Below are 19,226 nucleotides of genomic sequence, written 5' to 3'. Positions count from 1 at the left end.
CCAGCCCCTCTCCTGCCTGAAGTGGCCCTTTTAGGCCCCACTTCCACAAGCCAATCAGGAAGTGGGCTGGTGGGTTACACAAGCTCATTGAATGGTGTTCAGAATCCCAGTGCTGCCTTGGAAACAACTTTAGGGGTCCAGCTGCGTGGGCAGGGAGTAGAGTCGAAGCATTTACAGCTGTCTGGTTCTCTCCTCTCTCTCCTTTTGCTTATAGGTGTGCCGGCACAGGAGAAGGCACCTGCCAAGCTGATCGTGTATCTACAGCGCTTTCGGCCTCAGTACTATCAGCGCCTACAAGAAGTGCACAGCTCCAGAGAGAAGCCACAGGGGACGAAAGATGCTGACACTAGCCTGGGCTAGGGTACTTCCTCGATAACCGGGAAGAGAGCTCTGGGACTAATGGGGTTCATTCCTTCGCTCACTGTGCCTCTTCCCCTGGCTTCCCTTCCCAGTGACTCCTCTCTCACCAGCATTGCCTGTTCCTTCACCCTACCCTCAGCTATCCTTCGTCGAGCCCTCCCAGGCTGCCTCCTCTCCCTCATCAGTCAGATGCAATCTGTGGGCCGCCCCTCTCCCCTGGCCGCTAAGCAGTCTCCATTGATTTCCGCTCGTGTTTATAGGATTTCCACTTAGCCGTGATCAGTAGTTAAGCACAGGAAAATCCCTTGCCACCCCCCCTCCCTTGGTCGATGCCATTGATTCTGCCAGCAGCTCCTAAACTGCCTTACAGCTGAGTTAGAGATGAGGGGAGGCAGCAGGGATTTCCCTACCTTGGGGTGTGGGGAATAGTGGCAGGTTGGGAAAGTGGGTGGGAATCCCTGTGGGAAATCTAGGAATTCTGGTTTGATTTTGCCATTGTGCCCTGCTCTGGCCCAAAGGGTGGAATACCTTCTGTAGAAGTTGGGGGGCAAATCTGCTCCCCAGCCTAGAGAGGGATAGTAAGAAAACCCTCCTTTGTTGAAACAGGTTCCGAAACCTCAGGGGGAAGATACATACTTCCTTTTCCTTTGCTGTTATCCATATATGCGTTCTACCTCAAATATACACAAAGATGGCTTTCCCTCTTCAGGCTTTATTGGACTTTCAGTATTTGTGGGGGAGGGGGACAGGCCCCCCTTTTTTTTGTAGTGGCAACCACAGGACCAGAGCGCCACCTGCTGGTTGTCCTCAGATGTAGGCTCCAAGCAGCTGGGGCCCCAGGAGTTTGGGACACTGCCTGCTATGAGTGGAGGCTGAGTTACTGCCACGTCTCCTCAGGCAAGTTGTTCACCTGAAAGATCTCCTGCACCGAGTGGCCGAAGTGACTGTAGGTGAGGCGCAGCTTTAGCCGCAAGGGAGCCTAGGAATAGGAGATGGAGACCAGGGTTAGCACCCAGGACTGCTCCCTTCCCTGGGTGTTACCCACAGGGGGCTCCTGGAGCTCACCTTGTTAGGGTTGAGGATTCTGAGGAGTTGGGTCACTGGAAGGCCACCCTGAGCTGGAACTGTGTCCCCACTGGGGGCCTGTAGCTGCAGCTGGAAACTCTGAACATACGCAGTTGGGCCGAACACAGTATGTAAGGAAACTAGCTAGGTTCAGGCCACCCCTGCACACCCAATAGTTTCAAACCCTCTTCCCCCTAATTCTCCAAGTGCTTTTCTCTGCACGTCCCTCCCTTCTCATCTCATTCTCTCTCCCACCCACCTTCTCTACTTAGTGGCCTTTTCTCCCGGAGTGCCTAGGCCACCACTGAATCCTGGTCTTCTACAAACCTTGGGCACAGCAGCCTGGCAGATGAAGTGGGTGACATCACCCTCTGAGAGGTTGGTAGCAGTGACAGTGATTAAGAGCAAAGCAGGGGTCCCAGGGGGTCGAACAAAGGACAGAATCAGCTGTAGTCCTTCACGCTCAAACACTTTGAGATTTGGGATGGGAGCTAGGGTAGGGAGAGAAGCAGCTCATTGTACAGGCAGAAGATAATGAGTTCATTCATTCATTCATTCAACAAAAATTAAGTGAGTACCCATTAGGTGCAGAGCACTGCTTGAGATGCTAGTGACACAGTGGACAAGAAGATGAGGTCTCTGTTGGAGCTTACAGTCAGTCTAGTGGGGGGAATGAATCAATAAACAGGAAAAGCAAGATAATCCCAGACTGTAATTGGTGCTAGAAGGAAATAAACTAAGCCAGGATAACAGGGAGGAACTAACTACAATAGGAGTGGTAGGGGGAGCATCTGACATTTTAGCTAAGGCCTGAAGAGTGAGAATAAGCCAGTCATTTGATGTGCTGGGGAAAGAATATTCCACGTAAAAAGACCATGAATTGCCAAGGGCTTGAGTTGAGAGTCTGAGGAGCTCAGGGGGCCAATGAAGTGGGTAGTAGGAAAGTATATGAGATGGGCTAGGGAGGAAGAAGGGCCCACAGGCCAGGGTAAGACATCTGGAACAAAGGAAACATTGAAAAGAGTATCCGGATGGAAAATTCATAATCTTACCTACTAATATGGGGATGTGATTGGGGGCACAGCAGAGAAGTGGGTACCTGGACCTCAGTCCTTGGCTAAGAAGGAGAAGGAACACATGTCCACCCTCCCTTCTCTAAGACATCTCCCCTATGCTGAGGCTTACCTGGGGCTGGGGGAGCACAGGGGAGGTCAAGCAGGTGTATTAAAGTGCCTTCTGGGGAGGGATCCAGAGGGGGCCGCTGCTGGACATCCCCAGAAGTGCCACCCAGGAGATCTAACAGATCCAAGAGCTTTGAGGCCTGGGGGAGAGGGTAGAAAGGCAAGGCTGGGTATAGAAGCCTGATCAAGTCCTCTTCCCCCTGGGGCTTCCAGCCTCCTCACCTGGGGCTCTGTGGGGACAGGGTCTGCTTCCAAAAGCTGGGCTACTTCTTTGCTTTCCTTTGCTTCCTCATCAACCTGAGAGCTACCTCGGTCCACAAGAGGCATCTTTTCTAGGACGGCAGCCCTGAGAGGATAGAATACAGATGTGTCCCTCTGGATGGACCTGGGGCTTTTTACAAGAGGCATATGAGAGAAGGGGTAAGAACCCAGAGAACCCTAGACATATAATGGGTTGGAAGTGCCCCTCTGATTTCCTAAAATGGCACACTGTTGCTGGTTTTCAGATGAGGAAGGAGGGTTGGCAGCCATGTTAGCTTCAAAGAACTGTGGGTGGAAGGCTCTGACTATAGATGGGGAGGACATAAGCGAGGCTGAGACCCTTGTACCCAGAAAGGGACATTGGGAGAAGACATCGGGGCAGAGAGCAGGAGTTTGGGTCTATGCTGTGGTACAATGCTAATCACACCTCATGTGGTCGTACTTCCGGAAGAGAGTGTTGTATTCCACCGCCCGCTGCTGCAGCTCCACATCCAGGCAGCTCCCGTAGATGGACACCACCTGGCGGATGCGGCTGGGCCACAGGGTGGGTGGGCTGTGAGTGGAGAGGGCAATCTGCCCTGCCCTTCATCTCCAGGTTGTGGCAGGGAACAGAGCGGGGAGATAGGACACTGGGCTCAAAAGGAAGAACCTAAGGATTGGGAGGGAGTGGGGTGTGTGCCTGGAGAGACTCAGACACTGGTGGGCACGATGAAGGAACATCTCTCACTAAAGGCACCAAGAAGAAGGTCTCTGGGAGGGGCTGGGACCATTTTTTACTTGTTGTCCCCACGGAGCCGGGTGCTGAGCTTCATGAGGGCTGTGAGGGCATATCCTCGGGTGGCCGGCAGGGACATATGGGACTGCAGCACCCTTTCCAATAGTGCCAGCACCTCTTCTTCCTCCACCTTTGGGGGAGAGGGGAACAGGTAAGGGTCCTGGGGTCAGCTCTGCCTCTCCTGACAAGTCTCTCCTCAGTGTACCCTCCATGCAGATCTCACCTGAAGGGGCTCAGTTTCCTCACAGCTCCCCTCTAGCAGAAGGTCCCCATATTCCCCGATGCACCAGGCTGCCACTTGTACCAGCGGTTGCTGTGTGGGATGAGAAACATGCTGGGCCAGTGTATGGGTCCCCTCCTCACTTCTACACCCTGTGACATCCCTTTAGGCTGTGCAGATGCTGGGTTTGGAGGGTTGGGGAAAGGGAAGGGCCTTGGCACAGGGAGCAATTATGTTCGAGTTTGTTCCCCCGGCTCTGTCCGGGATCCCGGGCTTCCTCTGCCCTCTGGTGGCCAAGCATCAGAACTACATGGCCTAACCACAAGGGGTGCAGTGAGGACGGAGGAGAGGGTCCCTCCCTTGAGAAGGAGTAGATGGTTTCTGCCCACCCTACTTAAGTAATATGAAAAGGGGGCTATCAGTGCTGGTTGGCATCAGTTAATTCACTCAGCATTCAGGTAATAATAAAACCTAATACATGCAGAAAGCTTTTATCGATCTCATTTGACCTTCAAGAAAGCTGCAGGAGGTAGGCAGTGTAGAAAGCTGAGTGAGCTGGGCTTAAAGAAAGTTAAATTAGTCATCTGTGTTTACACAGCCAGTAGGTACCAGAGCCAGGACAGAAGTTCAGGTGTTCTCACTAAAAATAGGGCTCTGTCCTTGAGTGTCTCTTCCACCAAGTAGCTAGCTATAACCTCAAGGGAAAAACAGTTGGAAACCAGGTATAAGGAATAGGTGGCCCAAGAAGGGCTGGGTGGGTTGGGCAGCCCTGAGCTTGGGTGGTGGGAAACTACCTGGGAGATGTCCTGTGCCAGGGCACTGTAGAGGCGGCGCACAGAGTAAGCATGTAGCTCCTGGGCTCCACCAATCAGCTGGGTCAGGTTGGCCACAGCGTCGTCCCTCACATGGGAGCCCGCCTGCAGTAGTGAATGTGGCCAAGTCAGTGCAGTGAGCCCTGCCCATTCCCGCCCAGCTCTCAGACCAGTCCCTGCCTCACCGTTGTCAGCACACGCAGGATGGTATCTATGTGCCACCGCTTGGTTGGGGCAAACCTGGGGGACATATGGCTCTTCAGTCCTGGCACTGACCTTCCCCAGATTCTACCCTTTCTGCCTCCTGGGCCCCTGTCACCTCACCTTTCTGCTGCCAGCAGGATTCCTGAGGCACAGTCAGCCCGTAGGTCAGGGGGGCAGTACTCCAGAAAACCTTGAAGCTCTTGCGTCATGGCTCGCACGTTGGAGCTGTTCACTAGAGCCAGGCTCAGTTCCAGGGCCCGCCTGGCAGGAGAAGAAATGTCTCTGTTCGAGGTGGTCCAGGCCCTCCCCTCCCCCAGACACCGGTCTCCTAGTCCCCTTACTCCAGCGGCCCTGAGCTGGTTCAGGTCTTGAGCTGGCCACCAAGTGCTGGGCCTTCTGTCCTGCTCACCGGCTGAGGGAGGCGTCAGGTTCCCGCAGACATTCCACCACGGTAGGCCGGTGCCGCTGCACAGCACTGTGATCAGACTGTACCAGCCGCAGCAGTGACGTCAGGGCTACGTACCTGGACAGATTGGGAGAGGACCTATCACACCATGGCCATCAGCCCCCTTTCTGCACCATTCTGCTCTGGGTACAAGGATAAGAGTGAATTGGGAGACTGGGAAGAGGGCAGAGGGCAAGGGGCTCCGTGGCACAACCCATCCAGACACCTGGGAATTTACCTAATATTCTTGTCACTGTTGAGCAGGAAGCGGCCAAGAATGTTGACAGCTAGAACCTATGGGAGGCAGAAATGGGGGACAGTCAGGGAAGGAGCAATCTGCTCATTCAGGAGTGGGGACTGCCTGCCACAGGACCTGGTTTTTGGCTGGGGTGGTGGGTGAAGCCATAGTGGGAGAGACATATGGGATGATACCCGCAGGCCAGCTGCAGAGCGGATGTCCATGATGGTGAGCACCGTCTCAAACAGGACCGCACTGCCCGCATTGCGGCTGGTGTCTGTGTTAGTGGCCACCTGAGTGGATGGGAGAGAAGATGCATGTATAAGGGGCTCTGTCCTCAGGTCTCTGGAAGGTCTCCACCATGCCATTTAATCCTCAACCGTCTAACAATGTTCCCTGAGCCCCCACTAGACGCCAGGGACTACCACACTGATAGACTGTGTCCCTGTCCTCATGGAGATCCCAGTCTGGAAGGAAATGAAGAAAGAGACAATTTTACGGCCACTCCACGGTGAGGGCTCATATGAGGGGAGGCCAAGGGCTCGTGAGATCAGAGAACACACCTAACCAGCACCCCTCCCAGCCCCCCACCTGGGCCAGCAAGTCATTCATGCTGTCACTGCTCTCCTCGTGGTTCCGGCCCAGAATCCGAAGCAGACGAAGTATCTGGACCTGAGGTTGGATTAAAGGTTGAGAAATAGAGGGGTTCTTAGGGTAAGGAGTCAGGTTGAGGAGAAAAATCTGACATTGAGGAGAGCATTGAAAGAGCTCTGGCTGGTGCCCTAGAGCCTCCTTACTTCTCTGTCTCCTCTCTACAGGCCCCTTAGGCCCTGGGAGGGGATCAGAGGTATGTGAGGTGAGGGGACTTGGGGACAGGTGTTTTTTTACTGTTACCAAACTGGATTTTCTGACCTTCAGGCATCCCTTCCCCGCACTGGCCCTGGGATAACCTGGGTAGTCCTGTACCTGCCACCATGCCCAAGATATTGAGCCAAAGTGTTCTCTGGGAGGTGACCACTGGCCATGGGCTTACTGCCAAGCTCTTTGTTCTAGGGATATGGCAGGGAAGGGTCAGCCCACCTGTAGAAAGGGGTCGCTGACTCCAGATATGCTGTGTTCTGCGGAGTATCCCGTCGTCACCAGGGTCCGGAGGATCTTCACCAGCTGGGGTACCACCTGGAGGGAGGGCACAGCCTTATCTGGGCTTTCTTCCTGATCTTCTCAACCTGCAGCCCCATTCCAACCCCACTGCCCCTCTTTTCCTGGCCCAGGGCCTGCCACTTCACCAGCCCACCTTTCGAAAGTGCTTGAGGGCTGCAGGGCTTCGTTCGCAGAGTTCCATGATCAGCGTGATGGTACCCAGCAGGATGCCTGGGGTCAGGGCAGGGGCAGTGAATGCTGGGCCCGGGGCACAGGACCGTCTACTGCATATGTGCACAGCCTACCCTTTGCCAGTGAGCTGGGGTTCCTGTCCCATGTTCCACCTCTGGCCATAGCCAGAGCTCAGGCAGGGAATATGGACCCTTACCGTGGTGGCGTTCATGAAGCAGTTTGGCACAGGGTGGGAGGAAGATGTCGGAGAGCTCAGGGACTTTCCGGATCATGTGCACTGCAGTCAGAACAGCCTGCAGGGGTCAGGGGGCTCAGAGAGGTCAGGGGTCTTCCAGGATGGACCAGCCCCCACCTATGCCACCTGGGGTCAGTTTCTGTAGGGCCAAGTGCCTAGAGTCCTGCCATCTCACCTTCTTGCGGACGTAGGGGCTGGGCTGCAGGAGCAGTTTCTCTACCTCAGTGGCCAGGCCCCGGCACATCTCAGCAGAGCCCATGGTGCTCAGCGTGCACAGGGCCAGGCCTTGTACTGCCTGCATCCCCTGGCTCAGGTCACTGCAGAGTTTTGGGAGGACGGTCAGTCACACCTCTGAGAAATCCAGTCCCAGTACCTACAGTAGGCAGCCCCCCTGGGATTTCCCAGTTCCCCACTCTCCCATCTCCCTGATTCCAAGTGCTTCCCAGAACCCTCTTACTTCTTGATGCTGTTGGTAATGAGCAGGTGGGCATCCTGCCTCTCGTCCAGCAGAAGCATGGCCCCCAGGTAGCCCACCCTCTTGTCTGTGAACCTGGGGGAGGCGATGAGTTTCAGGCACTCCATCTACAGGGAAGGGGGCACACCAGGAAGGGGCAGTGGTGAAACTAGAGGAATTGACATCCCTTTTCTATCTTCCTCCTTAACACCAGATTAACCTGTGGGGGCACCCTCAAGTCCCATCACCCTCCCTTCAACCACAGGAGAGACTTAGAAGATTCTGAGTTAGCGGGTAGTTTCAAGGAAACAGGAGATGGGGAGGAAGGAAACCAACCCTCAGGAGGTGCCCTGAATGGGCCTGGCCAGAGAACAAAGGGTTCAGTCCAGCTGATGACCACTAGGGTGGTAAGGAATGGGAAGGAGGTCTGTGATGCATGTTGTGAGGGCTCCGACCTTCGTAGAATTTAAAAAATCGGGGCACAAATAGGTGAGCAGGTCCAAGACCCTGCTGCACTAGTCTTTCTCGTCAAACTCCTGAAGGGAGGCGTCCCTGCCCGGTACCTGTCCAAAGTGGGCAGGGTAGCCCAACATGTGGACATAGAGCAGTTTGGCCAGCTGGCGGTGCCTATGCAGTGGGTCCCCATCGCGGAAGGAGGCACGGATGTGGGCACACTCCTTCTGGATCACTTCCCTCTCCTGGGCCTGCGTCTTGGCCCCACGAATCTCCTCGATTAGATCTTGAAGCTTCAGCGAAGGGATCACCATCCTAGGGGGCAGAGCCCGGGAATGGAGAGGGCTTTAACCCTCTCTGGCTCAGAGTGCCTGGCCTTTCTGTCCAGGCTTGCCCTGCGCCAAGACCCTGAAGGCCCGGGTGCCACAGTTACCCTAAAACTGAGACCACATTCACCTTTCCGCACGTGGGTCTCCAAATTCCGCCCCTTCCTCCCCGCCCCAGAAGGTCCCACTACGCATGCGTTCCCACCCCACGCCCTGTCCCATTGAGCATGCGCCGGAGCCCCGCCTATTTGGCCCCCTCCGCCCCCACCTGGTTCCCCATCCCTAGCTCAGCCATTCCTTTCCCTCCAAGGCCCTGCACTAATTCTTTCGCGGGCTTCCTCCCCACATGGACATCTCAGGCGGCCCCAGCTTCCGCACACCAGGGCGCCGGCCTCACCTGGCTTGTTTCAACTCCGTGCCTGTCCCCCCGGCGTTTCCTGGTACAGGGCCCGGCCGGGGTTGGTGCTTGGTCTGGTCCTTCCCTCTCCCCGCCCCCATCACGGGACCCCGCCCCTCGTGGGCCGCCCTGCTGAGCCGTCTTGAGTCCTCTGACCTCAGGCCTCAGGCTTTGGAGTTTAGGGGAAGGACTCCTAGGTAGGGGCCGTGAGACTGTGTGACCGGGCTGGGGGTCCCCAAGAGAGCTCCTCGTGCATTCTCACCACCCAGGGAGCCTCAGACAGAGCTTGGGTGTGAAGCCATCGCACCCCAAAGGAGATGACAATCCCCCCCCTTTTTTGAACTTTTTTATTAATATATTTTTTTTGTTAAATTTCTTTGTATTTTTTTTTTTCCTGCAAGACTCGGTGTTGGCGGCACTGTTGTAGTTTAACTTCAATCCCAAATTCCATGAAATAGAAACCAGAAGTAAAGGGTGAGAGGGGAGGAAGGAGGGAGGCAGGCCAAGGAGTCAACAGTTTGACTAGAAAAAAAGAAAGAGGGTGTGTGTGGTGGGCATTCCCAGGCAAGGCCATTCCTTGAGGAGGGGGACGGGTTTGGCAGGCAGCTTGCCTCTGCCTCATGCAGGGGAGGGAGGAAGGATCCCTCGGGGACCTTACAGTCCCCTCTTCTTAGGGTTTCCTGCCCTCAGGGGAAAAGCTAGTACCAGAGATCAGCCACAATCTCAAACAGGGCTTCTCCACCCACCTCTCACCCCGATTTGACTCCCACCTCTGCCCTGCCTGGAAAGTGTGTGATAGATTGGCTTCCTGTGATCCCCTCCTTCTGTTGCTTTCCCATTTCACAAGATTCTGAAGTGATGTGGGAAGAGATATAACCCACTTGGAGACTACTAAGCTTGTCACAACTTGTGCTGCCCTGTGAGTTCCTGTTACCTGGTCTGATTCTGTTCCCCAGAATTGCCTCCACCCATACAACTGCCAGAGTTGGGGAGTGGGGTCTTTGCTCAAGTGCCTCTAATCCTCTGCAGTAGGAATGAATGTCTTCTTCAGGCCCTTAGAAATTGAATCAAAGGCCACAAGTGAGTCCAGACCAACCAAATTTTTAGAGGAAGAAAGAGGGTGGGAGAGGTTAGTGGGTAGACTTGACTGCATTGGGCTCTTTCCTTTATACATTGCTCTAGACACGGCATGCCACCCTAGGGGGTTGGGTTGGACGAGGGGCTGGCTGTTGAGGAAAGAAAGTGGGACATGCTAGGGAGTCCTTCTACTTTTCATTTCCCTTCATATCTCCTTCAGCAAAGGTTGGAGTTAGGCAAGAATCTAGCGCAGTGCTTGGAGGTGACATAGGATCCTTCAAGGTCAGAGATGGTGGTTGTACCTCCTCCAGCTTTTTCACTTGGCCTCAGAGACACCAGGTCCCTGGGTTAGGGAGCCACAGAAGCTCGGCCAGTGCCTTGCCTAGTATATAGTCATTCCTTCTCCATTTTCTGCCTCCTTTCCACTCAGCTTCCAGGAGACTCCTCAGGATACCAACCCTCCACCCTCATCCATGTTTAGGTGTAAAGAAAAGGCGGGGAGGGCATGGGGCAATGGTCTGACTTAGATTTGTGTGTCTCAGAGAAGAGAGCAACTCTGAGCAAGAAAAGCCCTTCATATGTAAACAATCTAGAGAAGGAGAAGGGGTGGGGTGGGGAAAGGAAGACAGAGACAGATCCAGAATAAATGAGAGAATCTGAAAGGAAGAGCGGGAAAGAAAAAGCAACAGATGAAAACAAAGGGAGACAGAAAAGAAAGGGAGAATAGAAAGATTGGAGAGAAAACAATCAGGAGGAGAAAAAGAGAAAAAGGCAGGTAGGTAAAAGGAGTGAAGAGGCAGCACCCGAAGCCAGAACTAGGTCAGGCAGGAGCCTCAGGTGAGGAGCTGGGAGAACAGGAACGCCAGGCTGAGGTCCAGGAGGGCCACGGCTCCCACCACCAAGGGATTGGCAGCTCCCTAGAGAGACAGGGGAAAATGCAGTCTCAGTCCCTGATGACCAGGCCAAGGACCACCTTTCTGCCCTGGCTGAGGTGGCAAAGCTGAAGGGTTCCAGACACCTCTCCTCAGAGGCCAGAGCAGGGGCATCTCCAATCTTTGTTTCGGATTGCAAAACACCTCTTCTCCCAGTCAGGGCCCCACCTTCCCTCTGGCTCCCTCAAGTCAGAAACAGCCCTTCCCCCCTCCTCCCTCTACTCCCTTCCTACCACCATGTCACATGGCCCAGGCCGATGCCTGGCCTTAGCATACATTGGCAGCAGCAGCCGGTACTGCAGTACAGCAGAGAGGGATGAAGGGGTGAGGATGTGGTTGCTAGGAAACAGGGGAAGGCCTGGAGTCCAATCAGAGTAGAGAGTTCTGGGGAAACTCCACCCTTCCTGGTTTTCTGCTTTCTTTCCTATTTCCCTTCTTCCCAGGAGAGGGAGGGAGAGTCAGGGTAGGGAGGCAACAAGCTTTTCCTTTTTTATTTCTGAGCACCAAAGAGAGAGTGTGGAGGTGGGGGTAGGGGTGGAGAAGGAAACCGGGGCTGGAAATGAGATGGAAGGAGAACAGGGAAAGATGTTCTGGCTCTACCCGTTAATTATTTGTGTGTAACCTTGGGAAAGTTCCTTTAAGTGCTCTGGGCCTCAGTTACCCCTTCTGTCAAATGAGGGAGTTGGACATGAAGGTCTCTAAGGTTTCTTCCAGCTCTCAAGTTTTAAAAAATGTTTGAGGTGGGTTATAGTCTTAAGACCGGGCAAACAGAGAGAAAGCTGAATCCAAAACAAGTCCTTCAGGGGATCAGAGAGAGGTCTGGAAAGGATGAGAGGTAAGGCTTCGAGGAGAAGAGGGGCCAGAAAGGAGCTGATACTTAGAGGACACAAAGTGAGATGGAGTATGTCTGTCTCACCGGCTGGGCAGGCCTCTCAGTTGCAGCTGGCTCATCAAGCTCTACCATCAGGCACCCGGCTTCAGGACCCCTTGAGGACAGGCCCCTCAGGACTGGTGTGGCCATGGGCTCAGGCTCCAAGGCCGCGGGGGTCCTCAGCCGGGGCAAGGGCTCTTCATCTTCGCCCTCCTCCTCTCGAAGACTTCCAGAACTGTCACTGCAGCCTCCGAGGAGTGGGGAACCGTCTCTGGGCCCTGGGCCCTGCATCCCAGCCTCATCCTCCGCCTCATAGCCAGCTAGTTCCTCTGCCTGCTCTCCTGGGCCCCCCCATTCCTCAGGCCAAGCTTTGGGGCTGGAGAAGGGACCCTGGTCCCCTCCAGGAGGCAGTGGGCTCCGGCAGGTAGGGGGTCGCCAGGGTCGGCAGGAAGAGGCAGGACTGCTGGGCAGTTCAGGGGAGCCCTCTGAGGGAGTCAGTCCATTCTCGTACACCCCAGGGCTGTCCTCATCCAAGGGCTCTGTGTCGGAACCTTCGGAGTCCTGCCTGGGTCTGCGGCCTGGGACAGGGATAGCTAAGAATCAGAGGGGCCTCACTGGCCTGGTGCTGCAAAAGCTACAGCTTTATCCTCCTGACTGGGTGGCTCCAGGGACTGGTATCCCCAGGTTTACAGACTCTCGTTGCAAGACCTTAACCCCTTGTTCTATTTCATCAATTCCCAGTTCTACTCCTTATGCTCCCACCCTCCATCCCTTGGACCCTGACACCCTGGCTTTCCCATCCCCAGTCCCCTGTGGGAATTCCCTTCCCCTTTCCCCTCCAGCTCCCCAGGGGGCCCACCCGTCACCCCTGGCTGCCCATGCCTCACCTGGGGCCTCTAACATGGGTTGCAGGTCCTGGGCTATCAGTTTGGCCATTCGAGCAGCCTCCACAGCCTTCTCAGCAACACTGCTGGCTGCCACTGCCTTTAAAAGGGCGTCTGCTGCCCTGTTGGGTACCGGGGACAAGGATTTACCAGACCCGCTCAGATGCTCCAGCCCCCTGGCCCATGCCCCCACTATATCACATCCTCTGGATCTGAGCCCAGCCTTTGCTGAGCCTCACCCTTGCTCACACTCTGCTAGTTCTCCCCTTCCCTGTCAGGCAGGGCAGCTGGCCTTTGGTTTCCCTTCCTAGACCTGGGCTGTGCCTGCTGTCATCACACCCTCCTGCTCCTCTCACCATTAGGTCCTGTAGTAACATGTCCCTTCTTCAAGCTGCAGGGCGAAGCCTTTCCTCCCTGCCCTCAGCTCTGTTATTTCATTCCTGTCCTGCTCCCTTTCCAGTGAGAACTGAGACCTCACTCTCTTAGCACATTCCTCTGCAGTCGCACCTGCTTGGTGCTTATAAGCTATGCCTTCCCACCCTCTTTGCTGCCGGTACTTCATGTTATCACCATCTCCTCTCATACTTCTGGGGGCACATAGCTCTCTGTGGGATCCACGGCGGTTGCCTGTAACCTCAATTCTGCCCTCCTTCACTCCACCCCCACCTCCTTGCTCTGAGCCATCTTCTCCCTTCCCCTCACTGCTGCTAGCCCTTATTATTGAATCCTGCCTTTCCCTGCAGATTTCCTGACATGAGAATTTCACATCTTGCTTTTCCTTAGCCTTTTTTGTTATCACATTGTTCTCCCCTTTTCCTGACTGCCACTGCTCCCAGCTCTACCTCATCCTTTCTGAGCTCTGGAACTGGAAGAAAGGTTGGTCCCCCTTTCTGCTATTATCTAGTCCATCTCCCCGGCAACATGAATGCTTTCTCACCACTGTGAGAAGGGGCTTACCTTCTGGGTAAGCTCTTAGTCTCCCTTCCACAACCCCCCTCCCATCCTGCCCTGCTCCTTAGGTACAGGTAACCTTGAAGCGTCATCAATCCTTTCCCTATTGTTGTTTCCCAGTTCTCCCTCTGATGTCACACTTTCTCAATTTTCCCTTCCCTTTCACCCTCTGCTGTTAATGGTAGATGTCTTGTAATCATTAAATTAGATCTGTAATCGTGACTGATATACTTGCCATGGGCTTTAATGGATCAAGACCCATGACACCCTCTGGACCTACTAGACCTATTTAATCTGCCCTAGGAAGGCAGTCTGAGTAGGGGGTGGGGAGAGGAGTGGTGATGTCCACTGCAGACTTAGGTCCACCTTCTCTGTATGCACCTTGGAAGATATGGTCAGCCTCCTTGCCTCAAACCTGGTGGGTCAAGGACATTTACAGCCTGCTGGGAGAGAACCTCAAATAATGCTATTCTTCCATTTTAGGGCTTTCAGACTCTATATGACTAGCCCCGTCCTGAAACTGAGCTGGTCTTAGGGTTTAAGGCAGGGGATGAGGATCACAGTCTTGGGTTACAGAGAGTTATATTTGTGGCCAAGAAACTGCAACATTGCTAAGGGCCTGTGGTTTTGAGTTGGGAGGGTATGGATGATCAAATCCTAGGCAGTAGACCCAGTCTGTGCAAAGGCATCAGGCCAGGCTCCGGCCACCTGGCAGAGACACCTGCTGCTGAGGCTCTGCTTGTTTCCATGGCAGCTGGCAGCCAATCAGGTTTGCCAGGCCTGTTGCTGGGGAGCCAACCAGCCTCTTCCCACTGCCTGATCATCCAGCTACTGAGATCAAGTTTTTCCTGCACATTTCCACTCCCCATCTAGCCTAAAGTGCTCCTTGGTGCTCTGCCTTCCCCCTTCCCTGGCTTAAGGCCCTGGACTCTAACCATCCAGATGCTCAGATATGACTACAGATAGGCACTCTTAGGCTCAGGCATCTATTCTGGATACGACATGTTCACACACACACACACACACACACACACGCTCACTGAAGCATATTCGCACATATCTTGACCTCTGATCTTCTGAAACAGTCCCCAAATTAAACAAAATCCTTCAACTGTGTCCTCCCTTTTAAAGAAAATCCAACATGTAAAAATTCATATGTGCGAGTGGCAAAAATTCGGGGGCCTGTGAAACTCATTACAAATGGATTTTTGGTTTTCTTTAGATCTGGGCTATCCCAATAGGCACAAGCCATATGTAGCTATTCAGCACGTAAAATGTGGCTAGTCTGAATTGAAATGCCGTGTTGTAAGTGTAAAATACATACTAGATTTCAAAGACTTAGTTAAAAAGAAGAATAGAAAATATCTCATTTACAATTTTATATTGAGTAGAGATTGAAATGATAATATTTTGGATATATTGGTTTAAATAAAATGTTTAAATTCATTTCATCTGTTTTTATTTTTATTTTTTCATATGGCTACTAGAAAATTTAAAATTATGTATTTGGTTTACATTTTATTCCTACTGGAGAGCGCTGCTTTAGGTAACAAGATTCCTGATGCATAGAAATGTAATCTGATTTACAGAAAAAATATTTCATTTATAGGCAAGCCTCCTCCCCTCAAAACTTTATCAGTGGATAAAGGGAGGCGAAGCTGAGAGGGACTGACTATCTTTTTAGGTGGAGAGGTCAGCTGCACAAATTAGACCTCCTCAAGGCACCAGAATGAAATGATATCAGACTATGGGCAGACAGGGATGTGGTTAGGAATGCATTCTCCCTGTCTCCCCGCCCAATGCTGTTGCTCCTGGCCTGAGGCTGGATTGGCTGCAGGAAGATGAAAACTAGAGACCTGTCTGGGTTCTAAGAGGCTTCTGGGCCTGTATAAGGCAGCACTCATTGCTACTCCCACACGCAATGACACATGTCCCCACAAAAGACACTGAGACACACTTACAGCCTAACACGGCTTCCCTCAAATACCCGGCCACCCACAGTGACACCTACATCCACCTGTAGCCTCAGATGTAAACACCCCAAACACTCAAGGCTACAACTGCCTGGCCCTAGGCCTGCTCTTCCCCACCAGGCCCTAGGCCCTGGGTCTTGGTCCTCCTTCTCTGCTCCTAGGGTACCTTTTCCTATGGGCCCAGCTTTAGCCTCTGCACCTGATGCGCACCTGGCAGCAGCGGTCTCCTGGCGCTGGCGGGCAGCACTCACTGCTCGACGGGCGCCCTCGACGGCCCTGTCCACTTTCTCCTTGACTTTGCCCCGCCGAAGGGCCAGAGGCAGGAGGCTGCGCACGCGCCCTCCGTGCACCAGCCGGTTGCGCTTGTACTTGCCCTCCTCGCGGGAGCCGTCGGGGCGGGTGGTGCGCCCGTAGCCGTGCCGTCGGTTGCCCAGCCACTCGCCCTCGTAGCGCAGCCCGTTTGAACGCTGGCTCACGCCGTAGCCGCTGCGCCGGTCGGCGCGCCATTCGCCCGCATACACCTCAGTGGCCGAGCCCTCGATGAGGGCGGGCGGCGCTGGGGCCGGGGGCCCGCTGGCCTCCGAGCCCAGGGGTCCTGTGCTGCCCACCTCGCTGCTCACCTCGCTGCGCAGGGAGCCCCGCTTGCTGCCCAAGGAGCTGCGGCGCCCGCCAGCCCGGAGCCCGCTAAGCAGCAGCGAGCGGCGGAAGAAGCCGCTGGCCGCCGGGGTGCGCTTGCGGGAGGACGCGCGGTCAGCGTCCCCGGGCCCGGCCAGCACGAATCCGCCCCGTGAGCCCGAGGCCGGGCTGCCTCCCTCGTCGCCTGGCAGGGGCAAGGGCGGGGGCGGCGTCGGGGGGTCGCTGTGGCCAGAGTCCAGAGAGGTGCGGCGGGGCGAGCGCAGCAGTGCCGCCTGATGGTAGGGCACGCTCTGGCGCACCCCGTAGCCGTGGCGCTTACCCGCCTGCCACTGACCCTGGTAGGTGCCTGTGGGGGGGGGGGGTTAGGAGGGGAAAAAGAGTCAGGACCTGCCTCTCCTTGCACCACAGGCCCCAAGCGCCCCTGGAAGCCTTGGTGTGGAAATTGGGGAAGGGCACTAGGAGCTGGGGACAGGCCAGCTTGGATCGGAAGGTGTGGAAGAGTGAAGACAGACAAGTAGCAAGAGACCCGTGGATTTGGCAGTGCAGGTAGACATGGGAAAGAGGGAGGGACAGGCAGGCGGGGGTGTGTGGAGGACAGACAGTCCAGAGGGTGTGAGGGACAGGCTGACGGGTGTACAGGAGAGCCTGTGGCTAGCGAACAGGACTAGGAGGGGCATGCCGACAGGAGAAATGTGAGGGGATGGGCAGAGCAGAGATGTTAGGGGCAGGCAGGTGGAGGGGAGGTGTGTGGGACCAGCAGAGAGGAGGGGTGTAAGGGACAGACGGCTGTGTGAGAGTCAGGTAGATACCGGGCGGTGAGGGACAGGCGAAAGGGGAAGGGGTGAGGGCAGGAAGATTCGGGAAAGGGAAAAGCAGGCAGGGGGCAGACAAATGAAGAAGGCATGTGGCGAGTACAGAAAGATGGGCGCAGGGGTGCATGTGGATGGGAAAACAGCGGAGCATGGGGTGCCTGTGGCGGGGGAAGGCATACGCGGGCCAGGCGGAGCGGGAGGGGCACGCGGACGAGTAGACAGACAGTAGTGGGCCGGGCCCCGCACCTCCGTCGGAGTAGGTCTCGGTGCCGTAGCCGTCCTGGAAGCCGTCCTTCCAGAGCCCGGCGTAGCGCAGGCCGGACACGCTCTCCCACACGCCGCTGCGCCCCTTTAGCCCGCCCAGCCACTCGCCGCGGTATGTCCAGCGGCTCTTGCGCTCCACGCCCAGCCCTTCGCGCTTGCCCTGTTGCCAGTGGCCTTGGTAGCTGTGTCCGCCGGGCCCCGTGAAGACGCCCAGAGACTCGAAGCCGTGCGCCCAGCAGCCGCTGTACTCGCCCTGGGCGCCGGGCCCGGTGCACACGCCGTAGCCATGTGCCCGCCCCGCCTCCCAGCCCCCCACGTAGCAGCCCCCGTCGTCAAAGTCGAACTTGCCCCCGGGGGACATGCATGTAGTTGGCGCGGCCTCAGCCCCCCGGCGGCTCAGCGCATCCTGGGGCTGGAAAGCCGGCTGGGGGCCTGCGAGCCGGGCGAGGCCTGGGGGCGGGGGCAGTTAGACCGGGGCCGGGCGGGGGGGCCCCAGCGCGGGCTGACAGGGCCGGACCCTCATCCTGAGTGGCTGCAGAGAAAGAGGGGGGAAGTGGCGAGCGAGGTCCCTCCTCTTTGCCCGCCGCTCCCTGGCCCAGTGGTTCCCCGCCATCAGCACCGCCCTCCAACCCCCCACCCTTCGGCAGCGTCTTCCAGGAGCTCCTAAGCTTTGGAGGCACGAGGGCTCCCCCACCCCTCCATTCTTGTAGTGAGCCCCTCCCAGGACTTGGGGTCCCAATCTCAAGAGGGAGTCCCACTTCTCCAACCTAGAACCCCAAAATGTCTTGTGTGGATGGCAATTGGGGGAGTCATGAGAGGGGGCTGGGCAGGGTCTTAGGCTATCCCCTTCCTTGGTTGCTGTCAGGACCCCTCTGTCGCGGAAGCCCCTCTGTTGGCTTCCTAGGCAAGGGGGGGTTTGAAAATGTAGGGGGGAGATGGGTGCAAGGTGGGCAGAGGGTTTGGTGGAGGAAAGGATAGGGACGGGGGAGGCTCTGCAGGAAAAGGCGCAGGTGGAGATGGGCAGACAGGCGGGAGGGAGTGGGTAGGTTACTCACCATGTGGGCTGGGGTTCAGGCTGCCTCCCAGGCTCGGCGTCCATGGCAGGATACCTCCACTCCCACTTCACCCGCACAAGCCAAGCCCCCTCCCCTTCCGGAGAGACTGCTCCAACCCTGAGAGCGAAGGTGGGGGAGCCCAAGGAGAGAGTCCCCTCTCTCCCAAGCTGGAGGAGCCGCGGTGGGGGTGGGGGTGGGGGCGAGGTAGTGGCAGGGGTGTGGGGGGAGATGAGAATAGTGTACAGAAAAAAAATCAGCTTTGGATGGAGATAGGGAAGAGGAGCTGGGAACTGGATGGGAAGGGAGAGGGGGCAACCAAGAGAGGGTGTTTTTATTATTTTTTTCTTCTTATGGTTGGGAGAGGAAAAAATATCAAAATTCCGATTCCATCCCAGCACAAATCAATGTTTGCTCCATCCCAGCATCACGGGGGAGGCTGGGCCAGGCAGATTTAAAGGGGCAGGGAGAAGAGAGGAGAAGAGAGGAGAAGAGAGGGTGGGAAGAGGAGGAGACAGTAGAAGAGACAGTGGCGGTGATAGCGGCGGTGGGGGGTGCCCAGGCAGAAAAGGCTGGATGCCAGACAAACCTGCCGAGAGGGAGGAGGCAGGTAGACAGGAGACTGAGAGGCGCAGAGACCCCCCAGGATGGCAAGAAACCCTGGGAGGTGGGCAGGGAGTGGGGTGAGGCCGAGAGGAGGGGAGACATTGGAGGGGGAGGAGACGGAGCTGAGGACGGGAGGCTGGGGGAGGCCGAAGGCGGGCGGGGGAGGAGAGATGCTGGCGTGGCCGGGAGAGGGCGAGAGGAATACAAAGAAAGAGGTGCAGGAGTGAGAGCTAAGGAGGAGGGAGATTCTGGCAGAGAGACGAAGGGAGGGAGACCCATTCTGGGGTTGGTGAGGGATGGCAAGGAGGAGAGAAGCTGGGGAGGAGGAGAAGGAAGGAGAAAGAAATAGATATGGAGACCGAGAAAGTTGAAATAAGGGATGTGAAGGGAGAAAGCGCTGCACAGGGAAG

At 55.8% G+C, this 19,226-nt stretch overlaps 3 protein-coding genes across 15 annotated transcripts in view; 1 reads left to right on the top strand and 2 right to left on the bottom strand.

The window, feature by feature from the left end:
• Positions 1-1,071, top strand: part of THTPA (thiamine triphosphatase) — a 40,812-nt gene extending 39,741 nt beyond the window's left edge. For all 9 annotated transcript variants that reach the window (XM_081048119.1, XM_081048117.1, XM_081048115.1 and 6 more), the window contains one exon: positions 215-1,071. In XM_081048119.1, coding sequence (XP_080904245.1) covers positions 215-360 — 146 coding nt within the window. In that variant the 3' untranslated portion in view covers positions 361-1,071. The remainder of the gene's footprint in view (positions 1-214) is intronic.
• AP1G2 (adaptor related protein complex 1 subunit gamma 2) lies at positions 1,054-8,875 on the bottom strand (the record flags this gene model as incomplete). Of its 5 annotated transcripts, none has more annotated exons than XM_081048109.1 (22): positions 8,759-8,875; positions 8,146-8,350; positions 7,586-7,710; positions 7,304-7,445; positions 7,090-7,186; positions 6,856-6,932; positions 6,642-6,737; positions 6,153-6,233; positions 5,756-5,854; positions 5,562-5,617; positions 5,288-5,401; positions 4,999-5,139; positions 4,860-4,914; positions 4,657-4,779; positions 3,866-3,955; positions 3,645-3,772; positions 3,295-3,399; positions 2,829-2,952; positions 2,611-2,746; positions 1,753-1,916; positions 1,426-1,524; positions 1,054-1,339 (listed from the first exon to the last, which is right to left on the bottom strand). In XM_081048109.1, the coding sequence occupies exons 1-22, from the start codon at positions 8,857-8,859 to the stop codon at positions 1,238-1,240; spliced, it is 2,460 nt and encodes an 819-aa protein (XP_080904235.1). In that variant the 5' UTR covers positions 8,860-8,875. The 5 variants fall into 5 exon arrangements, with proteins under 5 accessions (XP_080904235.1, XP_080904233.1, XP_080904234.1 ...); XM_081048107.1 differs by having other exon boundaries at positions 1,203-1,339; positions 3,295-3,420; XM_081048108.1 differs by having other exon boundaries at positions 1,203-1,339; positions 3,310-3,420.
• Positions 8,876-8,947: 72 nt separating this feature from the next.
• On the bottom strand, positions 8,948-18,918 carry JPH4 (junctophilin 4). Its single transcript, XM_081048112.1, has 6 exons — positions 18,214-18,918; positions 17,141-17,690; positions 15,657-16,428; positions 12,526-12,644; positions 11,684-12,216; positions 8,948-10,752 (listed from the first exon to the last, which is right to left on the bottom strand). Exons 2-6 carry the CDS (start codon positions 17,517-17,519, stop codon positions 10,669-10,671), a joined length of 1,887 nt encoding a protein of 628 aa, XP_080904238.1. The 5' UTR covers positions 17,520-17,690; positions 18,214-18,918; the 3' UTR covers positions 8,948-10,668.
• Between the last annotated feature and the right edge of the window lie 308 nt (positions 18,919-19,226).

This window comes from Rhinolophus hipposideros (assembly GCF_964194185.1).
Source record: "Rhinolophus hipposideros genome assembly, chromosome: 5".
NCBI lineage: Eukaryota > Metazoa > Chordata > Mammalia > Chiroptera > Rhinolophidae > Rhinolophus > Rhinolophus hipposideros.
This window is presented reverse-complemented; position numbering and strand designations above follow the sequence as displayed.

Bases quoted from the DNA above. Each gene is read 5' to 3' on its own strand.
- JPH4 (XM_081048112.1), bottom strand. From the start codon at position 17,519: ATGTCCCCCGGGGGCAAGTTCGACTTTGACGACGGGGGCTGCTACGTG. The intron at 16,429-17,140 runs GTGCGGGGCCCG...CCCCCCCCACAG, and splicing joins CGAGACCTACTCCGACGGAG to GCACCTACCAGGGTCAGTGG. The intron at 10,753-11,683 runs GTGAGACAGACA...CTGTCTCTCTAG, and splicing joins CTGAGAGGCCTGCCCAGCCG to GGAGCTGCCAATCCCTTGGT.